General features: G+C 48.5%; 1 protein-coding gene across 2 annotated transcripts in view; it reads left to right on the top strand.

Annotated features, from left to right (window-relative positions):
• Positions 1 to 13202: 13202 nt before the first annotated feature.
• Positions 13203 to 22684, top strand: part of LOC140134307 (tumor necrosis factor receptor superfamily member 16-like) — a 37686-nt gene continuing 28204 nt past the window's right edge. For both annotated transcript variants that reach the window (XM_072154903.1, XM_072154902.1), the window contains exon 1: positions 13203 to 13402. In XM_072154903.1, the coding sequence (XP_072011004.1) occupies positions 13361 to 13402 (42 nt within the window). In that variant the 5' untranslated portion in view covers positions 13203 to 13360. The remainder of the gene's footprint in view (positions 13403 to 22684) is intronic.

The raw sequence follows: 22684 nt of genomic DNA, 5'->3' as shown, positions 1-22684 counted from the left end.
ATTATAGTAGTTATATTCTTGTACATAGGGGGCAGTATTATAGTAGTTATATTCCTGTACATAGGGGGCAGTATTATAGTAGTTATATTCCTGTACATAGGGGGGCAGTATTATAGTAGTTATATTCCTGTACATAGGGGGCAGTATTATAGTAGTTATATCCCTGTACATGGGGGGCAGTATTATAGTAGTTATGTTCCTGTACATAGGGGGCAGTATTATAGTAGTTATATCCCTGTACATAGGGGGCAGTATTATAGTAGTTATATTCCTGTACATAGGGGGCAGTATTATAGTAGTTATATCCCTGTACATAGGGGGCAGTATTATAGTAGTTATATCCCTGTACATAGGGGGCAGTATTATAGTAGTTATATTCCTGTACATAGGGGGCAGTATTATAGTAGTTATATTCCTGTACATAGGGGGCAGTATTATAGTAGTTATATTCATGTACATAGGGGGCAGTATTATAGTAGTTATATTCCTGTACATAGGGGGCAGTATTATAGTAGTTATATCCCTGTACATGGGGGCAGTATTATAGTAGTTATATTCCTGTACATAGGGGGCAGTATTATAGTAGTTATATCCCTGTACATGGGGGCAGTATTATAGTAGTTATATTCCTGTACATAGGGGGCAGTATTATAGTAGTTATATTCCTGTACATAGGGGGCAGTATTATAGTAGTTATATTCCTGTACATAGGGGGCAGTATTATAGTAGTTATATTCCTGTACATAGGGGGCAGTATTATAGTAGTTATATTCCTGTACATAGGGGCAGTATTATAGTAGTTATATTCCTGTACATAAGGGGGCAGTATTATAGTAGTTATATTCCTGTACATAGGGGGCAGTATTATAGTAGTTATATTCCTGTACATAGGGGGCAGTATTATAGTAGTTATATTCCTGTACATAGGGGGCAGTATTATAGTAGTTATATTCCTGTACATAGGGGCAGTATTATAGCAGTTATATTCTTGTACATAGGGGGCAGTATTATAGTAGTTATATTCCTGTACATAGGGGCAGTATTATAGTAGTTATATTCCTGTACATAGGGGGCAGTATTATAGTAGTTATATTCCTGTACATAGGGGGCAGTATTATAGTAGTTATATTCCTGTACATAGGGGGCAGTATTATAGTAGTTATATTCCTGTACATAGGGGCAGTATTATAGCAGTTATATTCTTGTACATAGGGGGCAGTATTATAGTAGTTATATTCCTGTACATAGGGGGCAGTATTATAGTAGTTATATTCCTGTACATAGAGGCAGTATTATAGTAGTTATATTCCTGTACATAGAGGGCAGTATTATAGTAGTTATATTCCTGTACATAGGGGGCAGTATTACAGCAGTTATATCTCTGTACAAAGGGGGCAGTATTATAGTAGTTATATTCTTGTACATAGGGGGCAGTATTATAGTAGTTATATTCTTGTACATAGGGGGCAGTATTATAGTAGTTATATTCTTGTACATAGGGGGCAGTATTATAGTAGTTATATTCTTGTACATAGGGGGCAGTATTATAGTAGTTATATTCCTGTGCCTAGGGGGCAGTATTATAGTAGTTATATTCCTGTACATAGGGGGCAGTATTATAGTAGTTATATTCTTGTACATAGGGGGCAGTATTATAGTAGTTATATTCCTGTACATAGGGGGCAGTATTATAGTAGTTATATTCCTGTACATAGGGGGCAGTATTATAGTAGTTATATTCTTGTACATAGGGGGCAGTATTATAGTAGTTATATTCCTGTACATAGGGGGCAGTATTATAGTAGTTATATTCCTGTACATAGGGGCAGTATTATAGTAGTTATATTCCTGTACATAGGGGGCAGTAGTATAGTAGTTATATTCTTGTACATAGGGGCAGTATTATAGTAGTTATATTCCTGTACATAGGGGGCAGTATTACAGCAGTTATATCCCTGTACATAGGGGGCAGTATTATAGTAGTTATATTCCTGTACATAGGGGGCAGTATTATAGTAGTTATATTCTTGTACATAGGGGGTAATATTATAGTAGTTATATTCTTGTACATAGGGGGTAATATTATAGTAGTTATATTCTTGTACATAGGGGGTAATATTATAGTAGTTATATTCTTGTACATAGGGGACAGTATTATAGTAGTTATATTCTTGTACATAGGGGGCAGTATTATAGTAGTTATATTCTTGTACATAGGGGACAGTATTATAGTAGTTATATTCTTGTACATAGGGGGCAGTATTATAGTAGTTATATTCCTGTACATAGGGGGCAGTATTATAGTAGTTATATTCCTGTACATAGGGGGCAGTATTATAGTAGTTATATTCTTGTACATAGGGGGCAGTATTATAGTAGTTATATCCCTGTACATAGGAGGCAGTATTATAGTAGTTATATTCCTGTACATAGGGGGCAGTATTATAGTAGTTATATTCCTGTACATAGGGGGCAGTATTATAGTAGTTATATTCTTGTACATAAGGGGGCAGTATTATAGTAGTTATATTCTTGTACATAGGGGGCAGTATTATAGTAGTTATATTCCTGTACATAGGGGGCAGTATTATAGTAGTTATATTCCTGTACATAGGGGGCAGTATTATAGTAGTTATATTCCTGTACATAGGGGGCAGTATTATAGTAGTTATATTCCTGTACATAGAGGGCAGTATTATAGTAGTTATATTCCTGTACATAGGGGGCAGTATTATAGTAGTTATATTCCTGTACATAGGGGGCAGTATTATAGTAGTTATATCCCTGTACATAGGGGGCAGTATTATAGTAGTTATATTCCTGTACATAGGGGGCAGTATTATAGTAGTTATATTCTTGTACATAGGGGGCAGTATTATAGTAGTTATATTCCTGTACATAGGGGGCGGTATTATAGTAGTTATATTCCTGTACATAGGGGGCAGTATTATAGTAGTTATATTCCTGTACATAGGGGGCAGTATTATAGCAGTTATATTCTTGTACATAGGGGGCAGTATTATAGCCGCTACCAGATAATAATATCTCTAATATTCATTGGTGACATATTTGTGGTGACATAGGGTTTGGTCCCTCTGCTGCTCCATGTATTTTGGGATTGCTGTGTCTTGGGATGTGGGTTCCGGCCGTGAGATTTTTTGGAGAACACATCAGAGGATAATTATTTGCGTAGATAATTCTGGCAGATTATGTCTGATGCCTCCTGCAGATCACAGTATATGCCGCCATATGGTGCAGAGTCGGGACTGAGCACATTATTAACCTGGGACAAAACTACTAGAAATGAGACCCAATAAAACAGAGGACATATTCAGCTCCCTCCATATATACAGGGGGTGAGGTCCTGTGTGGGGATCCCTGGGGGGTCCGGCCCCTCTTCTCCTCTTCTCTTTGATGCTGCCCTCAGGCTTTGTCTTCTGGAGGAAGTTCACACTTGTTAGCAAACATCCCCCCCCCCCCAGCCTCGAGGCGCAGAGTCAGATCATCGCTCCTCATGGCCAGAACAATAGTCCATCATCATATGTCTGACCTGCGGGGGCTGTGAGCGCGTGTCCCTGGAAGTGCCCCCCCGGGGAGGGATCGGGAATAAACCCCATCCAGATCCGGGTCCAGGAACACCCCCCCCCCCCATCCAGGTACCAGGTCCAGGAATCCCCCCCCATCCAGATACCGGGTACCGGGTCCAGGAATAACACCCCCCCCCCATCCAGATACCGGGTCCAGGAACAACCCCCCCCAATCCAGATAACGGGTCCAGAAGCACCCCCCCCCATCAGGTACCGGGTCCAGGAATACCCCCCCCCCCAATCAGGTACTGGGTCCAGGAACACCCCCCCCCCCCCAATCAGGTACTGGGTCCAGGAACACCCCCCCCCCCAATCCAGATACCGGGTCCAGAAACAACCCCCCCCCCTTAAGTACCGGGTCCAGGAACCCCCCCCCCAATCAGGTACTGGGTCCAGGAACACCCCCCCCCCCAATCCAGATACCGGGTCCAGAAACAACCCCCCCCCCTTAAGTACCGGGTCCAGGAACCCCCCCCCCCATCAGGTACCGGGTCCAGGAACACCCCCCCCCCCATTATCTATAGAGAATCCTCTATGACCTGGGCCGTGACCCCTGCGCCTCCAGTAACCCCCCCCCCCCGCCCTGAGACATCACTTGGAGGGAAAGTCTACAATGTGTCTGGATACAACTGTAACAAAGCCTCCGCTGACTGCAAGCAGTGTTATTACCTCTGGAAGGAAGTCTGGTCCTATTCACTGACAGGAAGCAAAGATGCTGAGAAGGGTGAAGACTTGAAATACAATTCAAGACCCCCAAATCTGAGACACCCCCCGATACCTGCTGAGGGAACAAGCCAACATTAACCCTCTCATCACCGGCCGGGGTCAGCAGCATTGTCACCCTGTACCCTGTACTATATACACCTGCACTATATATACCTGCACTATATACACCTGTACTATATACACCTGTACTATATACACCTGCACTATATACACCTGTACTATATACACCTGCACTATATATACCTGTACCCTGCACTATATACGCCTGTACTATATACACCTGCACTATATATACCTGTACCCTGTACTATATACACCTGCACTATATACACCTGTACCCTGCACTATATACACCTGCACCTGGCACTATATACACCTGTACTATATACACCTGTACTATATACACCTGCACTATATACACCTGTACTATATACACCTGCACTATATACACCTGTACTATATACACCTGTACCCTGTACTATATACACCTGCACTATATACACCTGTACCCTGCACTATATACACCTGCACTATATACACCTGTACCCGGCACTATATATACCTGTACCCTGTACTATATACACCTGCACTATATACACCTGCACTATATACACCTGTACTATATACACCTGTACCCTGTACTATATACACCTGCACTATATACACCTGTACCCTGCACTATATACACCTGCACCCGGCACTATATACACCTGCACTATATACACCTGCACTATATACACCTGCACTATATACACCTGTACTATATACACCTGCACTATATACACCTGTACCCTGCACTATATACACCTGCACTATATACACCTGTACTATATACACCTGTACCCTGTACTATATACACCTGCACTATATACACCTGTACCCTGCACTATATACACCTGCACTATATACACCTGTACCCGGCACTATATACACCTGTACTATATACACCTGCACTATATACACCTGCACTATATACACCTGTACTATATACACCTGCACTATATACACCTGTACCCTGCACTATATACACCTGCACTATATACACCTGTACCCGGCACTATATACACCTGTACCCGGCACTATATACACCTGTACCCTGCACTATATACACCTGTACTATATACACCTGCACTATATACACCTGTACCCTGCACTATATACACCTGCACTATATACACCTGTACCCTGCACTATATACACCTGCACTATATACACCTGTACCCTGCACTATATACACCTGCACTATATACACCTGTACCCTGCACTATATACACCTGCACTATATAAACCTGTACCCTGCACTATATACACCTGCACTATATACACCTGCACTATATACACCTGTACTATATACACCTGCACTATATATACCTGTACCCTGCACTATATACACCTGCACTATGTACACCTGTACCCTGCACTATATACACCTGCACTATATACACCTGTACCCTGTACTATATACACCTGTACCCTGTACTATATACACCTGTACCCTGTACTATATACACCTGCACTATATACACCTGCACCCTGCACTATATACACCTGTACCCTGCACTATATACACCTGCACTATATACACCTGTACCCTGCACTATATACACCTGCACTATATACACCTGTACCCTGTACTATATACACCTGTACCCTGCACTATATACACCTGCACTATATACACCTGTACCCTGTACTATATACACCTGTACCCTGTACTATATACACCTGCACTATATACACCTGTACTATATACACCTGTACCTTGTACTATATACACCTGCACTATATATACCTGTACCCTGTACTATATACACCTGCACTATATACACCTGCACTATATACACCTGTACCTTGTACTATATACACCTGCACTATATATACCTGTACCCTGCACTATATACACCTGCACTATATACACCTGTACTATATACACCTGTACCTTGTACTATATACACCTGCACTATATATACCTGTACCCTGTACTATATACACCTGCAATTTATATACCTGTACCCTGCACTATATACACCTGCACTATATACACCTGTACCCTGCACTATATACACCTGCACTATATACACATGTACTATATACACCTGTACCTTGTACTATATACACCTGCACTATATATACCTGTACCCTGTACTATATACACCTGCAATTTATATACCTGTACCCTGCACTATATACACCTGCACTATATACACCTGTACCCTGCACTATATACACCTGCACTATATACACATGTACTATATACACCTGTACCCTGTACTATATACACCTGCACTATATACATCTGTACTATATACACCTGTACCCTGTACTATATACACCTGCACTATATACACCTGTACCCTGCACTATATACACCTGCACTATATACACCTGTACCCTGCACTATATACACCTGCACTATATACACCTGTACCCTGCACCATATACACCTGTACTATATACACCTGTACCCTGTACTATATACACCTGCACTATATATACCTGTACTATATACACCTGTACCCTGCACTATATACACCTGCACTATATACACCTGTACCCTGCACTATATACACCTGTACCCTGTACTATATACACCTATACCCTGCACTATATACACCTGTACCCTGTACTATATACACCTATACCCTGCACTATATACACCTGCACTATATACACCTGTACCCTGCACTATATACACCTGTACCCTGCACTATATACACCTGTACTATATACACCTGCACTATATACACCTGCACTATATACACCTGCACTATATACACCTGTACTATATACCCTGCACCATATACACCTGCACTATATACACCTGTACCCTGCACCATATACACCTGCACTATATACACCTGTACCCTGTACTATATACACCTGCACTATATATACCTGTACCCTGTACTATATACACATGCACTTTATATACCTGTACCCTGTACTATATACACCTATACCCTGCACTATATACACCTGCATTATATACACCTGTACCCTGCACTATATACACCTGCACTATATATACCTGTAACCTGCACTATATACACCTGTACCCTGTACTATATACACCTATACCCTGCACTATATATACCTGTAACCTGCACTATATACACCTGTACCCTGTACTATATACACCTATACCCTGCACTATATACACCTGCATTATATACACCTGTACCCTGTACTATATACACCTGCACTATATACACAGGATAGGATTAGATACACAGCTCAGCAGACAGTATCACACAGGAGAGGATTAGATACACAGCTCAGGATACTGTATCACACAAGATAGGATTAGATACACAGCTCAGCAGACTGTATCACACAAGATAGGATTAGATACACAGCTCAGCAGACTGTATCACACAAGATAGGATTAGATACACAGCACAGCAGGCAGTATCACACAGGATGGGATTAGATACACAGCTCAGCAGTCAGTATCACACATGATAGGATTAGATACAGAGCTCAGCAGACAGTATCACACAGGATAGGATTAGATACACAGCTCAGCAGACAGTATCACACAGGATAGGATTAGATACACAGCTCAGCAGACAGTATCACACAGAATAGGATTAGATACACAGCTCAGCAGACAGTATCACACAGGATAGGATTAGATACACAGCTCATCAGACTGTATCACACAGGAGAGGATTAGATACACAGCTCAGCAGTATCACACAGGATAGGATTAGATACACAGCTCAGCAGACAGTATCACACAGGAGAGGATTAGATACATAGCTCAGGAGACAGTATCACACAGGATGGGATTAGATACACAGCTTAGCAGGCAGTATCACACAGGAGAGGATTATATACACAGCTCAGCAGACAGTATCACACAGGATAGGATTAGATACACAGCTCAGCAGACAGTATCACACAGGAGAGGATTAGATACACAGCTCAGCAGACAGTATCACACAGGATAGGATTAGATACACAGCTCAGCAGACAGTATCACACAGGAGAGGATTAGATACACAGCTCAGCAGACAGTATCACACAGGAGAGGATTAGATACACAGCTCAGGATACTGTATCACACAGGATAGGATTAGATACACAGCCCAACAGATTGTATCACTCAGGAGAGGATTAGATACACAGCTCAGGATACTGTATCACACAGGAGAGGATTAGATACACAGCTCAGCAGTCAGTACCACACAGGGGGGATTAGATACACAGCTCAGGATACTGTATCACACAGGATAGGATTCGATACACAGCTCAGGATACTGTATCACACAGGAGAGGATTGGATACACAGCTCAGGATACTGCATCACACAGGAGAGGATTAGATACACAGCTCAGGATACTGTATCACACAGGAGAGGATTAGATACACAGCTCAGGATACTGTATCACACAGGAGAGGATTAGATACACAGCTCAGGATACTGTATCACACAGGAGAGGATTAGATACACAGCTCAGGATACTTCCGGGGACTTGCGGGCGGTGGTTTCCCCCTCTGTAATCCACAACCACTGAGACATTTTATTAGCTGGATATAAAGATGAAACACTGAGACCCCTGAAGGTGAAGACCCCACAATAACAGACAGAGACACATCCTGAGCAGGTTTCCTTCCCCTGGGGGATGAAAGCTCCATAATAAAAGAGACAATGGGATCACAAGCTGCACATACACAAAGATGGACAACCCCTGCAAGCCAATCCACACACACCACATACTGCACCTATACCAGACATGGTGCCCACACTGCACCTATACCAGACATGGTGCCCATACTGCACCTATACCAGACATGGTGCCCATACTGCACCTATACCAGACATGGTGCCCATGCTGCACCTATACCAGACATGGTGCCCATACTGCACCTATACCAGACATGGTGCCCACACTGCACCTATACCAGACATGGTGCCCACACTGCACCTATACCAGACATGGTGCCCATACTGCACCTATACCAGACATGGTGCCCATAATGCGCCTATACCAGACATGGTGCCCACACTGCACCTATACCAGACATGGTGCCCACACTGCACCTATACCAGACATGGTGCCCACACTGCACCTATACCAGACATGGTGCCCATACTGCACCTATACCAGACATGGTGCCCATACTGCACCTATACCAGACATGGTGCCCACACTGCACCTATACCAGACATGGTGCCCACACTGCACCTATACCAGACATGGTGCCCACACTGCACCTATACCAGACATGGTGCCCATACTGCACCTATACCAGACATGGTGCCCACACTGCACCTATACCAGACATGGTGCCCACACTGCACCTATACCATACATGGTGCCCACACTGCACCTATACCATACATGGTGCCCATAATGCACCTATACCAGACATGGAGCCCATACTGCACCTATACCAGACATGGTGCCCACACTGCACCTATACCAGACATGGTGCCCACACTGCACCTATACCAGACATGGTGCCCACACTGCATCTATGCCAGCCATGGTGCCCATACTGCACCTATACCAGACATGGTGCCCATACTGCACCTATACCAGATATGGTGCCCACACTGCACCTATACCAGATATGGTGCCCACACTGCACCTATACCAGACATGGTGCCCATACTGCACCTATACCAGACATGGAGCCCACACTGCACCTATAGCAGACATGGTGCCCATACTGCACCTATACCAGACATGGTGCCCATGCTGCACCTATACCAGACATGGTGCCCACACTGCACCTATACCAGGCATGGTGCCCATACTGCACCTATACCAGCCATGGTGCCCATACTGCACCTATACCAGCCATGGTGCCCATACTGCACCTATACCAGCCATGGTGCCCATACTGCACCTATACCAGACATGGTGCCCACACTGCACCTATACCAGACATGGTGCCCACACTGCACCTATACCAGACATGGTGCCCACGCTGCACCTATACCAGACATGGTGCCCACGCTGCACCTATACCAGACATGGTGCCCATGCTGCACCTATACCAGACATGGTGCCCATACTGCACCTATACCAGACATGGTGCCCACACTGCACCTATACCAGACATGGTGCCCACACTGCACCTATACCAGACATGGTGCCCACGCTGCACCTATACCAGACATGGTGCCCACGCTGCACCTATACCAGACATGGTGCCCACGCTGCACCTATGCCAGACATGGTGCCCATACTGCACCTATACCAGACATGGTGCCCATACTTCACCTATACCAGACATGGTGCCCATACTTCACCTATACCAGACATGGTGCCCATACTGCACCTATACCAGACATGGTGCCCTTGCTGCACCTATACCAGACATGGTGCCCATACTGCACCTATACCAGACATGGTGCCCATACTGCACCTATACCAGACATGGTGCCCACGCTGCACCTATACCAGACATGGTGCCCATGCTGCACCTATACCAGACATGGTCCCCATACTGCACCTATACCAGACATGGTGCCCATGCTGCACCTATACCAGACATGGTGCCCATGCTGCACCTATACCAGACATGGTGCCCATGCTGCATCTATACCAGACATGGTGCCCATACTGCACCTATGCCAGACATGGAGCCCACGCTGCACCTATACCAGACATGCTGCCCACGCTGCACCTATACCAGCCATGGTGCCCACGCTGCACCTATACCAGCCATGGTGCCCACGCTGCACCTCTACCAGACATGGTGCCCACGCTGCACCTATACCAGACATGGTGCCCATGCTGCACCTATACCAGCCATGGTGCCCACACTGCACCTATACCAGACATGGTGCCCACACTGCACCTATACCAGACATGGTGCCCACACTGCACCTATACCAGACATGGTGCCCACACTGCACCTATACCAGACATGGTGCCCACACTGCACCTATACCAGACATGGTGCCCACGCTGCACCTATACCAGACATGGTGCCCATACTGCACCTATACCAGACATGGTGCCCACACTGCACCTATACCAGACATGGTGCCCATACTGCACCTATACCAGACATGGTGCCCATACTGCACCTATACCAGACATGGTGCCCATGCTGCACCTATACCAGACATGGTGCCCACACTGCACCTATACCAGACATGGTGCCCACGCTGCACCTATACCAGACATGGTGCCCACGCTGCACCTATACCAGACATGGTGCCCATACTGCACCTATACCAGACATGGTGCCCGAACACTTCTGGCGTGGATGGATTACATACTTTGGGGCAGTGTTTTGGCTCTCAGACCTGCATCCCCTCTCCCGGGACACAAGAGCTTACAATCTACATTGCCCTTTGTGGTATCACCAAGATCTGACCTTGGTCTCTGTTTGTTATTTGCACAGACAGTAATCTAGGGATAACCTCAAGTAGGGGAGGATATCAGGGGTTAACTCCAGGCTGGTGGAAGCCTGCCCCTCAGTCCCCATCATCTTGCCCCTCAGTCCCCATCAGCCTGCCCCTCAGTCCCCATCATCCTGCCCCTCAGTCCCCATCATCCTGCCTCTCAGTCCCCATCATCCTGCCTCTCAGTCCCCATCATCCTGCCCCTCAGTCCCCATCATCCTGCCCCTCAGTCCCCATCATCCTGCCTCTCAGTCCCCATCATCCTGCCCCTCAGTCCCCATCAGCCTGCCCCTCAGTCCCCATCATCCTGCCCCTCAGTCCCCATCATCCTGCCCCTCAGTCCCCATCATCCTACCCCTCAGTCCCCATCAGCCTGCCCCTCAGTCCCCATCATCCTGCCTCTCAGTCCCCATCATCCTGCCTCTCAGTCCCCATCATCCTGCCTCTCAGTCCCCATCATCCTGCCTCTCAGTCCCCATCATCCTACCCCTCAGTCCCCATCAGCCTGCCTCTCAGTCCCCATCATCCTGCCTCTCAGTCCCCATCATCCTGCCTCTCAGTCCCCATCATCCTGCCTCTCAGTCCCCATCATCCTGCCTCTCAGTCCCCATCATCCTACCCCTCAGTCCCCATCATCCTGCCTCTCAGTCCCCATCATCCTACCCCTCAGTCCCCATCAGCCTGCCCCTCAGTCCCCATCATTCTGCCTCTCAGTCCCCATCATCCTACCCCTCAGTCCCCATCATCCTACCCCTCAGTCCCCATCAGCCTGCCCCTCAGTCCCCATCATCCTGCCCCTCAGTCCCCATCATCCTGCCCCTCAGTCCCCATCATCCTACCCCTCAGTCCCCATCAGCCTGCCCCTCAGTCCCCATCATCCTGCCCCTCAGTCCCCATCATCCTGCCTCTCAGTCCCCATCATCCTACCCCTCAGTCCCATCATCCTGCCTCTCAGTCCCCATCATCCTTCCCCTCAGTCCCCATCATCCTGCCTCTCAGTCCCCATCATCCTGCCTCTCAGTCCCCATCATCCTACCCCTCAGTCCCCATCATCCTACCCCTCAGTCCCCATCATCCTGCCTCTCAGTCCCCATCATCCTGCCTCTCAGTCCCCATCATCCTGCCCCTCAGTCCCCATCAGCCTGCCCCTCAGTCCCCATCATCCTGCAGAGCATTGCCCCTCAGTCCCCATCATCCTGCCCCTCAGTCCCCATCATCCTGCAGAGCATTGCCCCTCAGTCCCATCTCCTGCAGAGCATTGCCCCTCAGTCCCATCTCCTGCAGAGCTCTGCCCCTCAGTCCCATCTCCTGCAGAGCTCTGCCCCTCAGTCCCATCTCCTGCAGAGCATTGCCCCTCAGTCCCATCTCCTGCAGAGCTCTGCCCCTCAGTCCCATCTCCTGCAGAGCATTGCCCCTCAGTCCCATCTCCTGCAGAGCATTGCCCCTCAGTCCCATCTCCTGCAGAGCTCTGCCTCTTTTTCGGCTCCTCCTCCTTCTCCTCCTCCTCCTCCTCTGCTGCATTCCCTTCTTTCATGTCCTGATGGTGAGAAGCAGCTCAGTCTCTGGAGGAGACACATCCTGAGTGGCCGCTCAGCCCCCCGGGGCCCCTGTGTGATCCCGTAGCCTCCGGAGTCGTGTGGCCCCAGCTCTCGCCATTGGTGTGGACCCCCGAGGAGACATGAAGACCCTGCTGACCCTCTCGCTGCTGCTCATCTCTAAGGTGGGACTTCTCGCAGTTACTTTCTTTGTTAGTTCTCTGGAAGGGAAGGGGTTAAGGACTTTTCACTCCTTACTCTGTATAGAGACTACAACTCCTGGCGGTTGCATGCTGAGACTTGTAGTCCCATTGAGGCTTGTGGGTACACGCCATCCCCCAGACGTCTGGGAAGTTGGGGGACCCCCAGCTGCGGATGTGTCCTTGTACCCCAGGTGTGAGGCAGGAGCCTCCAGGGTCCTCGGGCCACCAGGGCTCATGTCCATTGTCCTGGATCTCGTCCTCTTCATCGCACGTGAACTTCTTCCAGGTGGGACGTCGTCTGCCGGATGATAAAATGGCTGCCACCGGCGAGACGTCACCAGACAAAGATGCGATGAGAGAGGGGAACTTGTAGGGACCTGCCCGTCCCCCGGCGCTGTCCCCTGGGGTCTCCCGGAGACCCCACTACTCGCCCTGTGCCTATCCCGGAGCCGGCAGTGTATGGGTTACTTTGTGGAGGAAACAGTTTGTTGTGAATTTTGTCTCCGTCTCGTTGCGGTCTATTGGTTGCGGTTGTGGGCGGGGCTGTGCGTCCGTTTTTGTCGCGTGTTTTTGCGTCGTGGGGATTTTATCAGATTTTCTTGTAATTTTCTAGAATTGAAAAAAATCTTGTGTTCACGACTCAAAGTAACGAGAAATAAATGGCGTGGGGTCCTGCGGTGTCGACGCCTGCGACTCGCTTCACGCGCCGATGTCCGCTTGTACAGGAGATGATTGAGGCGGTGGTGGTCGTGAAAGGGTTAACAGCTGAGATACACTGTATCATCTGCCTCTGGTGTATCTCAGGTACCAGTTGCTCCGTTTTGTCGCCTTCGCCGCCTCCTGCCGGGCGTCTTTTGAGCGTCATTTTCCCCACAATCTCCCCACAAAGGGTTAAGCTCCAGGTGTCCCCAGGGATGAGGAGCAGAGCCAGACATTGGTCGCCACCCAGCTTTCCCAGGATCGGATACTGGCGGCCATGGATGCTGAGGGATGGGCCTGTTAACACTTTATTACCCGGTCCCCCCCAGACTGTGTACGCAGCTCTCCTGCTGTCTCAGGCCGGGTCTGATCACACTCTGGGGGCCTATGACAGTTCTTCCTGTCCAGCCCTGCTCTGATTCATTGACCAGATCTGCAGGACTGTCTCACAGCTGGGGGTTTGTTACAGACAATGATATAAACATCCTGGACTCCAGACTGATACAATGTATCTAAGCACAGAACATGTATCAAACTGTCAGGAGAGCTCAGTGTTTACCTCACAGAGGGAAGTCTAGACTGGATACAAGTGTAACAAACCCTCAGCTGCGAGATGGATTGGATCTGGACGGCTTTACTTAGTTTAAACAGTGAGAATAAGAGACAACCAGACACAAAGGAACAGACACTGCAAGGGAATTTACTGCCGTCCTTAACAAGACCTGTCCTTAAAGGGAATGTGTCCGCAGAAAGCAGGTACTGTCCCTGGAGAGATGTGTAATCAGACCTCACACTGCTGTGCTCTGTGCTCTCTGCAGCCAGTGTTATGTATTGTCCCTGGAGAGATGTGTAATCAGACCTCACACTGCTGTGCTCTGTGCTCTCTGCAGTCAGTGTTATGTACTGTCCATGGAGAGATGTGTAATCAGACCTCACACTGCTGTGCTCTGTGCTCTCTGCAGCCAGTGTTATGTATTGTCCTGGAGAGATGTGTAATCAGACCTCACACTGCTGTGCTCTGTGCTCTGTGCAGCCAGTGTTATGTATTGTCCCAGGAGAGATGTGTAATCAGACCTCACACTGCTGTGCTCTGTGCTCTCTGCAGCCAGTGTTATGTATTGTCCCAGGAGAGATGTGTAATCAGACCTCACACTGCTGTGCTCTGTGCTCTCTGCAGCCAGTGTTATGTATTGTCCCTGGAGAGATGTGTAATCAGACCTCACACTGCTGTGCTCTGTGCTCTCTGCAGCCAGTGTTATGTATTGTGTCTGGAGAGATGTGTAATCAGACCTCACACTGCTGTGCTCTGTGCTCTCTGCAGCCAGTGTTATGTATTGTCCCTGGAGAGATGTGTAATCAGACCTCACACTGCTGTGCTCTGTGCTCTCTGCAGCCAGTGTTATGTATTGTCCTGGAGAGATGTGTAATCAGACCTCACACTGCTGTGCTCTGTGCTCTCTGCAGTCAGTGTTATGTACTGTCCATGGAGAGATGTGTAATCAGACCTCACACTGCTGTGCTCTGAGCTCTCTGCAGCCAGTGTTATGTATTGTGTCTGGAGAGATGTGTAATCAGACCTCACACTGCTGTGCTCTGTGCTCTCTGCAGCCAGTGTTATGTACTGTCCATGGAGAGATGTGTAATCAGACCTCACACTGCTGTGCTCTGTGCTCTCTGCAGCCAGTGTTATGTATTGTGTCTGGAGAGATGTGTAATCAGTCCTCACACTGCTGTGCTCTGTGCTCTCTGCAGCCAGTGTTATGTATTGTGTCTGGAGAGATGTGTAATCAGACCTCACACTGCTGTGCTCTGTGCTCTCTGCAGCCAGTGTTATGTACTGTCCCTGGAGAGATGTGTAATCAGACCTCACACTGCTGTGCTCTGTGCTCTCTGCAGCCAGTGTTATGTATTGTCCATGGAGAGATGTGTAATCAGACCTCACACTGCTGTGCTCTGTGCTCTCTGCAGCCAGTGTTATGTATTGTCCCAGGAGAGATGTGTAATCAGACCTCACACTGCTGTGCTCTGTGCTCTCTGCAGCCAGTGTTATGTATTGTCCCAGGAGAGATGTGCAATCAGACCTCACACTGCTGTGCTCTGTGCTCTCTGCAGCCAGTGTTATGTATTGTCCCAGGAGAGATGTGTAATCAGACCTCACACTGCTGTGCTCTGTGCTCTCTGCAGCCAGTGTTATGTATTGTCCCTGGAGAGATGTGTAATCAGACCTCACACTGCTGTGCTCTGTACTCTCTGCAGCCAGTGTTATGTATTGTCCCTGGAGAGATGTGTAATCAGACCTCACACTGCTGTGCTCTGTGCTCTCTGCAGCCAGTGTTATGTATTGTCCATGGAGAGATGTGTAATCAGACCTCACACTGCTGTGCTCTGTGCTCTCTGCAGCCAGTGTTATGTATTGTCCATGGAGAGATGTGTAATCAGACCTCACACTGCTGTGCTCTGTGCTCTCTGCAGCCCGTGTTATGTATTGTCCCTGGAGAGATGTGTAATCAGACCTCACACTGCTGTGCTCTGTGCTCTCTGCAGCCAGTGTTATGTATTGTCCCTGGAGAGATGTGTAATCAGACCTCACACTGCTGTGCTCTGTGCTCTCTGCAGCCAGTGTTATGTACTGTCTCTGGTGAGATGTGTAATCAGACCTCACACTGCTGTGCTCTGTGCTCTCTGCAGCCAGTGTTATGTATTATCCCTGGAGAGATGTGTAATCAGACCTCACACTGCTGTGCTCTGTGCTTTCTGCAGCCAGTGTTATGTACTGTCTCTGGTGAGATGTGTAATCAGACCTCACACTGCTGTGCTCTGTGCTCTCTGCAGCCAGTGTTATGTATTATCCCTGGAGAGATGTGTAATCAGACCTCACACTGCTGTGCTCTGTGCTTTCTGCAGCCAGTGTTATGTACTGTCTCTGGTGAGATGTGTAATCAGACCTCACACTGCTGTGATCTGTGCTCTCTGCAGCCAGTGTTATGTACTGTGTCTGGAGAGATGTGTAATCAGACCTCACACTGCTGTGCTCTGTGCTCTCTGCAGCCCATGTTATGTATTGTCCCTGGAGAGATGTGTAATCAGACCTCACACTGCTGTGCTCTGTGCTCTCTGTAGCCAGTGTTATGTACTGTGTCTGGAGAGATGTGTAATCAGACCTCACACTGCTGTGCTCTGTGCTCTCTGCAGCCAGTGTTATGTATTGTCTCTGGTGAGATGTGTAATCAGACCTCACACTGCTGTGATCTGTGCTCTCTGCAGCCAGTGTTATGTATTGTCCCTGGAGAGATGTGTAATCAGACCTCACACTGCTGTGCTCTGTGCTCTCTGCAGCCCATGTTATGTATTGTCCCTGGAGAGATGTGTAATCAGACCTCACACTGCTGTGCTCTGTGCTCTCTGTAGCCAGTGTTATGTACTGTGTCTGGAGAGATGTGTAATCAGACCTCACACTGCTGTGCTCTGTGCTCTCTGCAGCCAGTGTTATGTATTGTCCCTGGAGAGATGTGTAATCAGACCTCACACTGCTGTGCTCTGTGCTTTCTGCAGCCAGTGTTATGTACTGTCCCTGGAGAGATGTGTAATCAGACCTCACACTGCTGTGCTCTGTGCTCTCTGTAGCCAGTGTTATGTACTGTGTCTGGAGAGATGTGTAATCAGACCTCACACTGCTGTGCTCTGTGCTCCCTGCAGCCAGTGTTATGTATTGTCCCTGGAGAGATGTGTAATCAGACCTCACACTGCTGTGCTCTGTGCTTTCTGCAGCCAGTGTTATGTACTGTCCCTGGAGAGATGTGTAATCAGACCTCACACTGCTGTGCTCTGTGCTCTCTGCAGCCAGTGTTATGTATTGTCCCTGGAGAGATGTGTAATCAGACCTCACACTGCTGTGCTCTGTGCTCCCTGCAGCCAGTGTTATGTATTGTCCCTGGAGAGATGTGTAATCAGACCTCACACTGCTGTGCTCTGTGCTCTCTGCAGCCAGTGTTATGTACTGTCTCTGGTGAGATGTGTAATCAGACCTCACACTGCTGTGATCTGTGCTCTCTGCAGCCAGTGTTATGTATTGTCCCTGGAGAGATGTGTAATCAGACCTCACACTGCTGTGCTCTGTGCTCTCTGAAGCCCATGTTATGTATTGTCCCTGGAGAGATGTGTAATCAGACCTCACACTGCTGTGCTCTGTGCTCTCTGTAGCCAGTGTTATGTACTGTGTCTGGAGAGATGTGTAATCAGACCTCACACTGCTGTGCTCTGTGCTCTCTGCAGCCAGTGTTATGTATTGTCCCTGGAGAGATGTGTAATCAGACCTCACACTGCTGTGCTCTGTGCTCTCTGCAGCCAGTGTTATGTATTGTCCCTGGAGAGATGTGTAATCAGACCTCACACTGCTGTGCTCTGTGCTCTCTGCAGCCCATGTTATGTATTGTCCCTGGAGAGATGTGTAATCAGACCTCACACTGCTGTGCTCTGTGCTCTCTGTAGCCAGTGTTATGTACTGTGTCTGGAGAGATGTGTAATCAGACCTCACACTGCTGTGCTCTGTGCTCTCTGCAGCCAGTGTTATGTATTGTCCCTGGAGAGATGTGTAATCAGACCTCACACTGCTGTGCTCTGTGCTCTCTGCAGCCAGTGTTATGTATTGTCCCTGGAGAGATGTGTAATCAGACCTCACACTGCTGTGCTCTGTGCTTTCTGCAGCCAGTGTTATGTACTGTCCCTGGAGAGATGTGTAATCAGACCTCACACTGCTGTGCTCTGTGCTCTCTGCAGCCAGTGTTATGTATTGTCCCTGGAGAGATGTGTAATCAGACCTCACACTGCTGTGCTCTGTGCTCCCTGCAGCCAGTGTTATGTATTGTCCCTGGAGAGATGTGTAATCAGACCTCACACTGCTGTGCTCTGTGCTCTCTGCAGCCAGTGTTATGTACTGTCTCTGGTGAGATGTGTAATCAGACCTCACACTGCTGTGATCTGTGCTCTCTGCAGCCAGTGTTATGTATTGTCCCTGGAGAGATGTGTAATCAGACCTCACACTGCTGTGCTCTGTGCTCTCTGAAGCCCATGTTATGTATTGTCCCTGGAGAGATGTGTAATCAGACCTCACACTGCTGTGCTCTGTGCTCTCTGTAGCCAGTGTTATGTACTGTGTCTGGAGAGATGTGTAATCAGACCTCACACTGCTGTGCTCTGTGCTCTCTGCAGCCAGTGTTATGTATTGTCCCTGGAGAGATGTGTAATCAGACCTCACACTGCTGTGCTCTGTGCTCTCTGCAGCCAGTGTTATGTATTGTCCCTGGAGAGATGTGTAATCATATATTTGTGTAGCAGCAGGACTGTGAAAAGTGGATTTATATTCCATGATAGTAGTTAATCCAATATATCACAGTCCTTCAGCTACTAACAACATACAGGAAGATCTGATTACACATCTCTCCAGGGACAATACATAACACTGGCTGCAGAGAGCACAGAGCACAGCAGTGTGAGGTCTGATTGCACATCTCTCCTGGGACAATACATAACACTGGCTGCAGAGAGCACAGAGCACAGCAGTGTGAGGTCTGATTACACATCTCTCCAAGGACAATACATAACACTGGCTGCAGAGAGCACAGAGCACAGCAGTGTGAGGTCTGATTACACATCTCTCCAGACACAATACATAACACTGGCTGCAGAGAGCACAGAGCACAGCAGTGTGAGGTCTGATTGCACATCTCTCCAGGGACAATACATAACACTGGCTGCAGAGAGCACAGAGCACAGCAGTGTGAGGTCTGATTACACATCTCTCCAGGGACTATACATAACACTGGCTGCACAGAGCACAGCAGTGTGAGGTCTGATTACACATCTCTCCAGGGACAATACACAACACTGTCTGCAGAGAGCACAGAGCACAGCAGTGTGAGGACTGATTACACATCTCTCCAGGGACAGTACATAACACTGACTGCAGAGAGCAAAGAGCACAGCAGTGTGAGGTCTGATTACACATCTCTCCAGGGACAATACATAACACTGGCTGCAGAGAGCACAGAGCACAGCAGTGTGAGGTCTGATTACACATCTCTCCAGGGACGATACATAACACTGGCTGCAGAAAGAACAGAGCACAGCAGTGTGAGGTCTGATTACACATCTCTCCAGGGACTATACATAACACTGGCTGCAGAGAGCACAGAGCACAGCAGTGTGAGGTCTGATTACACATCTCTCCAGACACAATACATAACACTGGCTGCAGAGAGCACAGAGCACAGCAGTGTGAGGTCTGATTACACATCTCTCCAGGGACAATACATAACACTGGCTGCAGAGAGCACAGAGCACAGCAGTGTGAGGTCTGATTACACATCTCTCCAGGGACTATACATAACACTGGCTGCAGAGAGCACAGAGCACAGCAGTGTGAGGTCTGATTACACATCTCTCCAGACACAATACATAACACTGGCTGCAGAGAGCACAGAGCACAGCAGTGTGAGGTCTGATTACACATCTCTCCAGGGACTATACATAACACTGGCTGCAGAGAGCACAGAGCACAGCAGTGTGAGGTCTGATTACACATCTCTCCAGGGATAATACATAATACTGACTGCAGAGAGCACAGAGCACAGCAGTGTGAGGTCTGATTACACATCTCTCCAGGGACAATACATAACACTGGCTGCAGTCTGTATGGTTGCACCTGCTGACAGGTTCCTTCTATGTATAGTATATGTAGCAGCTCACCCATATAGTTGCCAGTGTGGGGTCCCCCTGGTAGTTACATCCATGTACCTGCCCCCCTGGCTGCGGGGTTCCCCTGGAGCAGTGGGTGCCCTCTGTATGTGAGCGGGGGCTGCTGGAGGAGGGGCTGCGGCTCTGAAGGGGATCATTCAGCAGAGAGAAGCGTCTCATTCATCGCCGGACGCGGCTTCTCGGCCTCAGTAATTACGCGGTCACAGAACCAGCGCCGGGTCCGGGTGGGGGGCACTGCCAGGGGGCACCACGACCTTCTGAAGGGGCACAGGTCAGGGGTCAGTGATGGACCAAAGATTCCCAATCCACAGGGTGGGCACCCGGGCAGCGCCAGGATCTGTAGTGCCCTGTACATAGTGCCGCCACACTGTGCACAGAGTATACACTGTATATAGTGCCGCCACACTGTGCACAGAGCACACGCTGTATATAGTGCCGCCACACTGTGCACAGAGCATACGCTGTATATAGTGCCGCCACACTGTGCACAGAGCATACGCTGTATATAGTGCCGCCACACTGTGCACAGAGTATACGCTGTATATAGTGCCGCCACACTGTGCACAGAGCATACGCTGTATATAGTGCCGCCACACTGTGCACAGAGTATACACTGTATATAGTGCCGCCACACTGTGCACAGAGCACACGCTGTATATAGTGCCGCCACACTGTGCACAGAGCATACGCTGTATATAGTGCCGCCACACTGTGCACAGAGCATACGCTGTATATAGTGCCGCCACACTGTGCACAGAGCATACGCTGTATATAGTGCCGCCACACTGTGCACAGAGCATACACTGTATATAGTGCCGCCACACTGTGCACAGAGCACACGCTGTATATAGTGCCGCCACACTGTGCACAGAGCACACGCTGTATATAGTGCCGCCACACTGTGCACAGAGTATACGCTGTATATAGTGCCGCCACACTGTGCACAGAGCATACGCTGTATATAGTGCCGCCACACTGTGCACAGAGCATACACTGTATATAGTGCCGCCACACTGTGCACAGAGCATACGCTGTATATAGTGCCGCCACACTGTGCACAGAGCATACGCTGTATATAGTGCCGCCACACTGGGCACAGAGCATACGCTGTATATAGTGCCGCCACACTGTGCACAGAGCATACGCTGTATATAGTGCCGCCACACTGGGCACAGAGCATACGCTGTATATAGTGCCGCCACACTGTGCACAGAGTATACGCTGTATATAGTGCCGCCACACTGTGCACAGAGCATACGCTGTATATAGTGCCGCCACACTGTGCACAGAGCATACGCTGTATATAGTGCCGCCACACTGGGCACAGAGCATACGCTGTATATAGTGCCGCCACACTGTGCACAGAGCATACGCTGTATATAGTGCCGCCACACTGTGCACAGAGCATACGCTGTATATAGTGCCGCCACACTGTGCACAGAGCATACGCTGTATATAGTGCCGCCACACTGTGCACAGAGCATACGCTGTATATAGTGCCGCCACACTGTGCACAGAGTATACGCTGTATATAGTGCCGCCACACTGTGCACAGAGCATACGCTGTATATAGTGCCGCCACACTGTGCACAGAGTATACACTGTATATAGTGCCGCCACACTGTGCACAGAGCACACGCTGTATATAGTGCCGCCACACTGTGCACAGAGCATACGCTGTATATAGTGCCGCCACACTGTGCACAGAGCATACGCTGTATATAGTGCCGCCACACTGTGCACAGAGCATACGCTGTATATAGTGCCGCCACACTGTGCACAGAGCATACACTGTATATAGTGCCGCCACAC

Source organism: Engystomops pustulosus, chromosome 5, assembly GCF_040894005.1.
Source record: "Engystomops pustulosus chromosome 5, aEngPut4.maternal, whole genome shotgun sequence".
NCBI lineage: Eukaryota > Metazoa > Chordata > Amphibia > Anura > Leptodactylidae > Engystomops > Engystomops pustulosus.
This window is presented reverse-complemented; position numbering and strand designations above follow the sequence as displayed.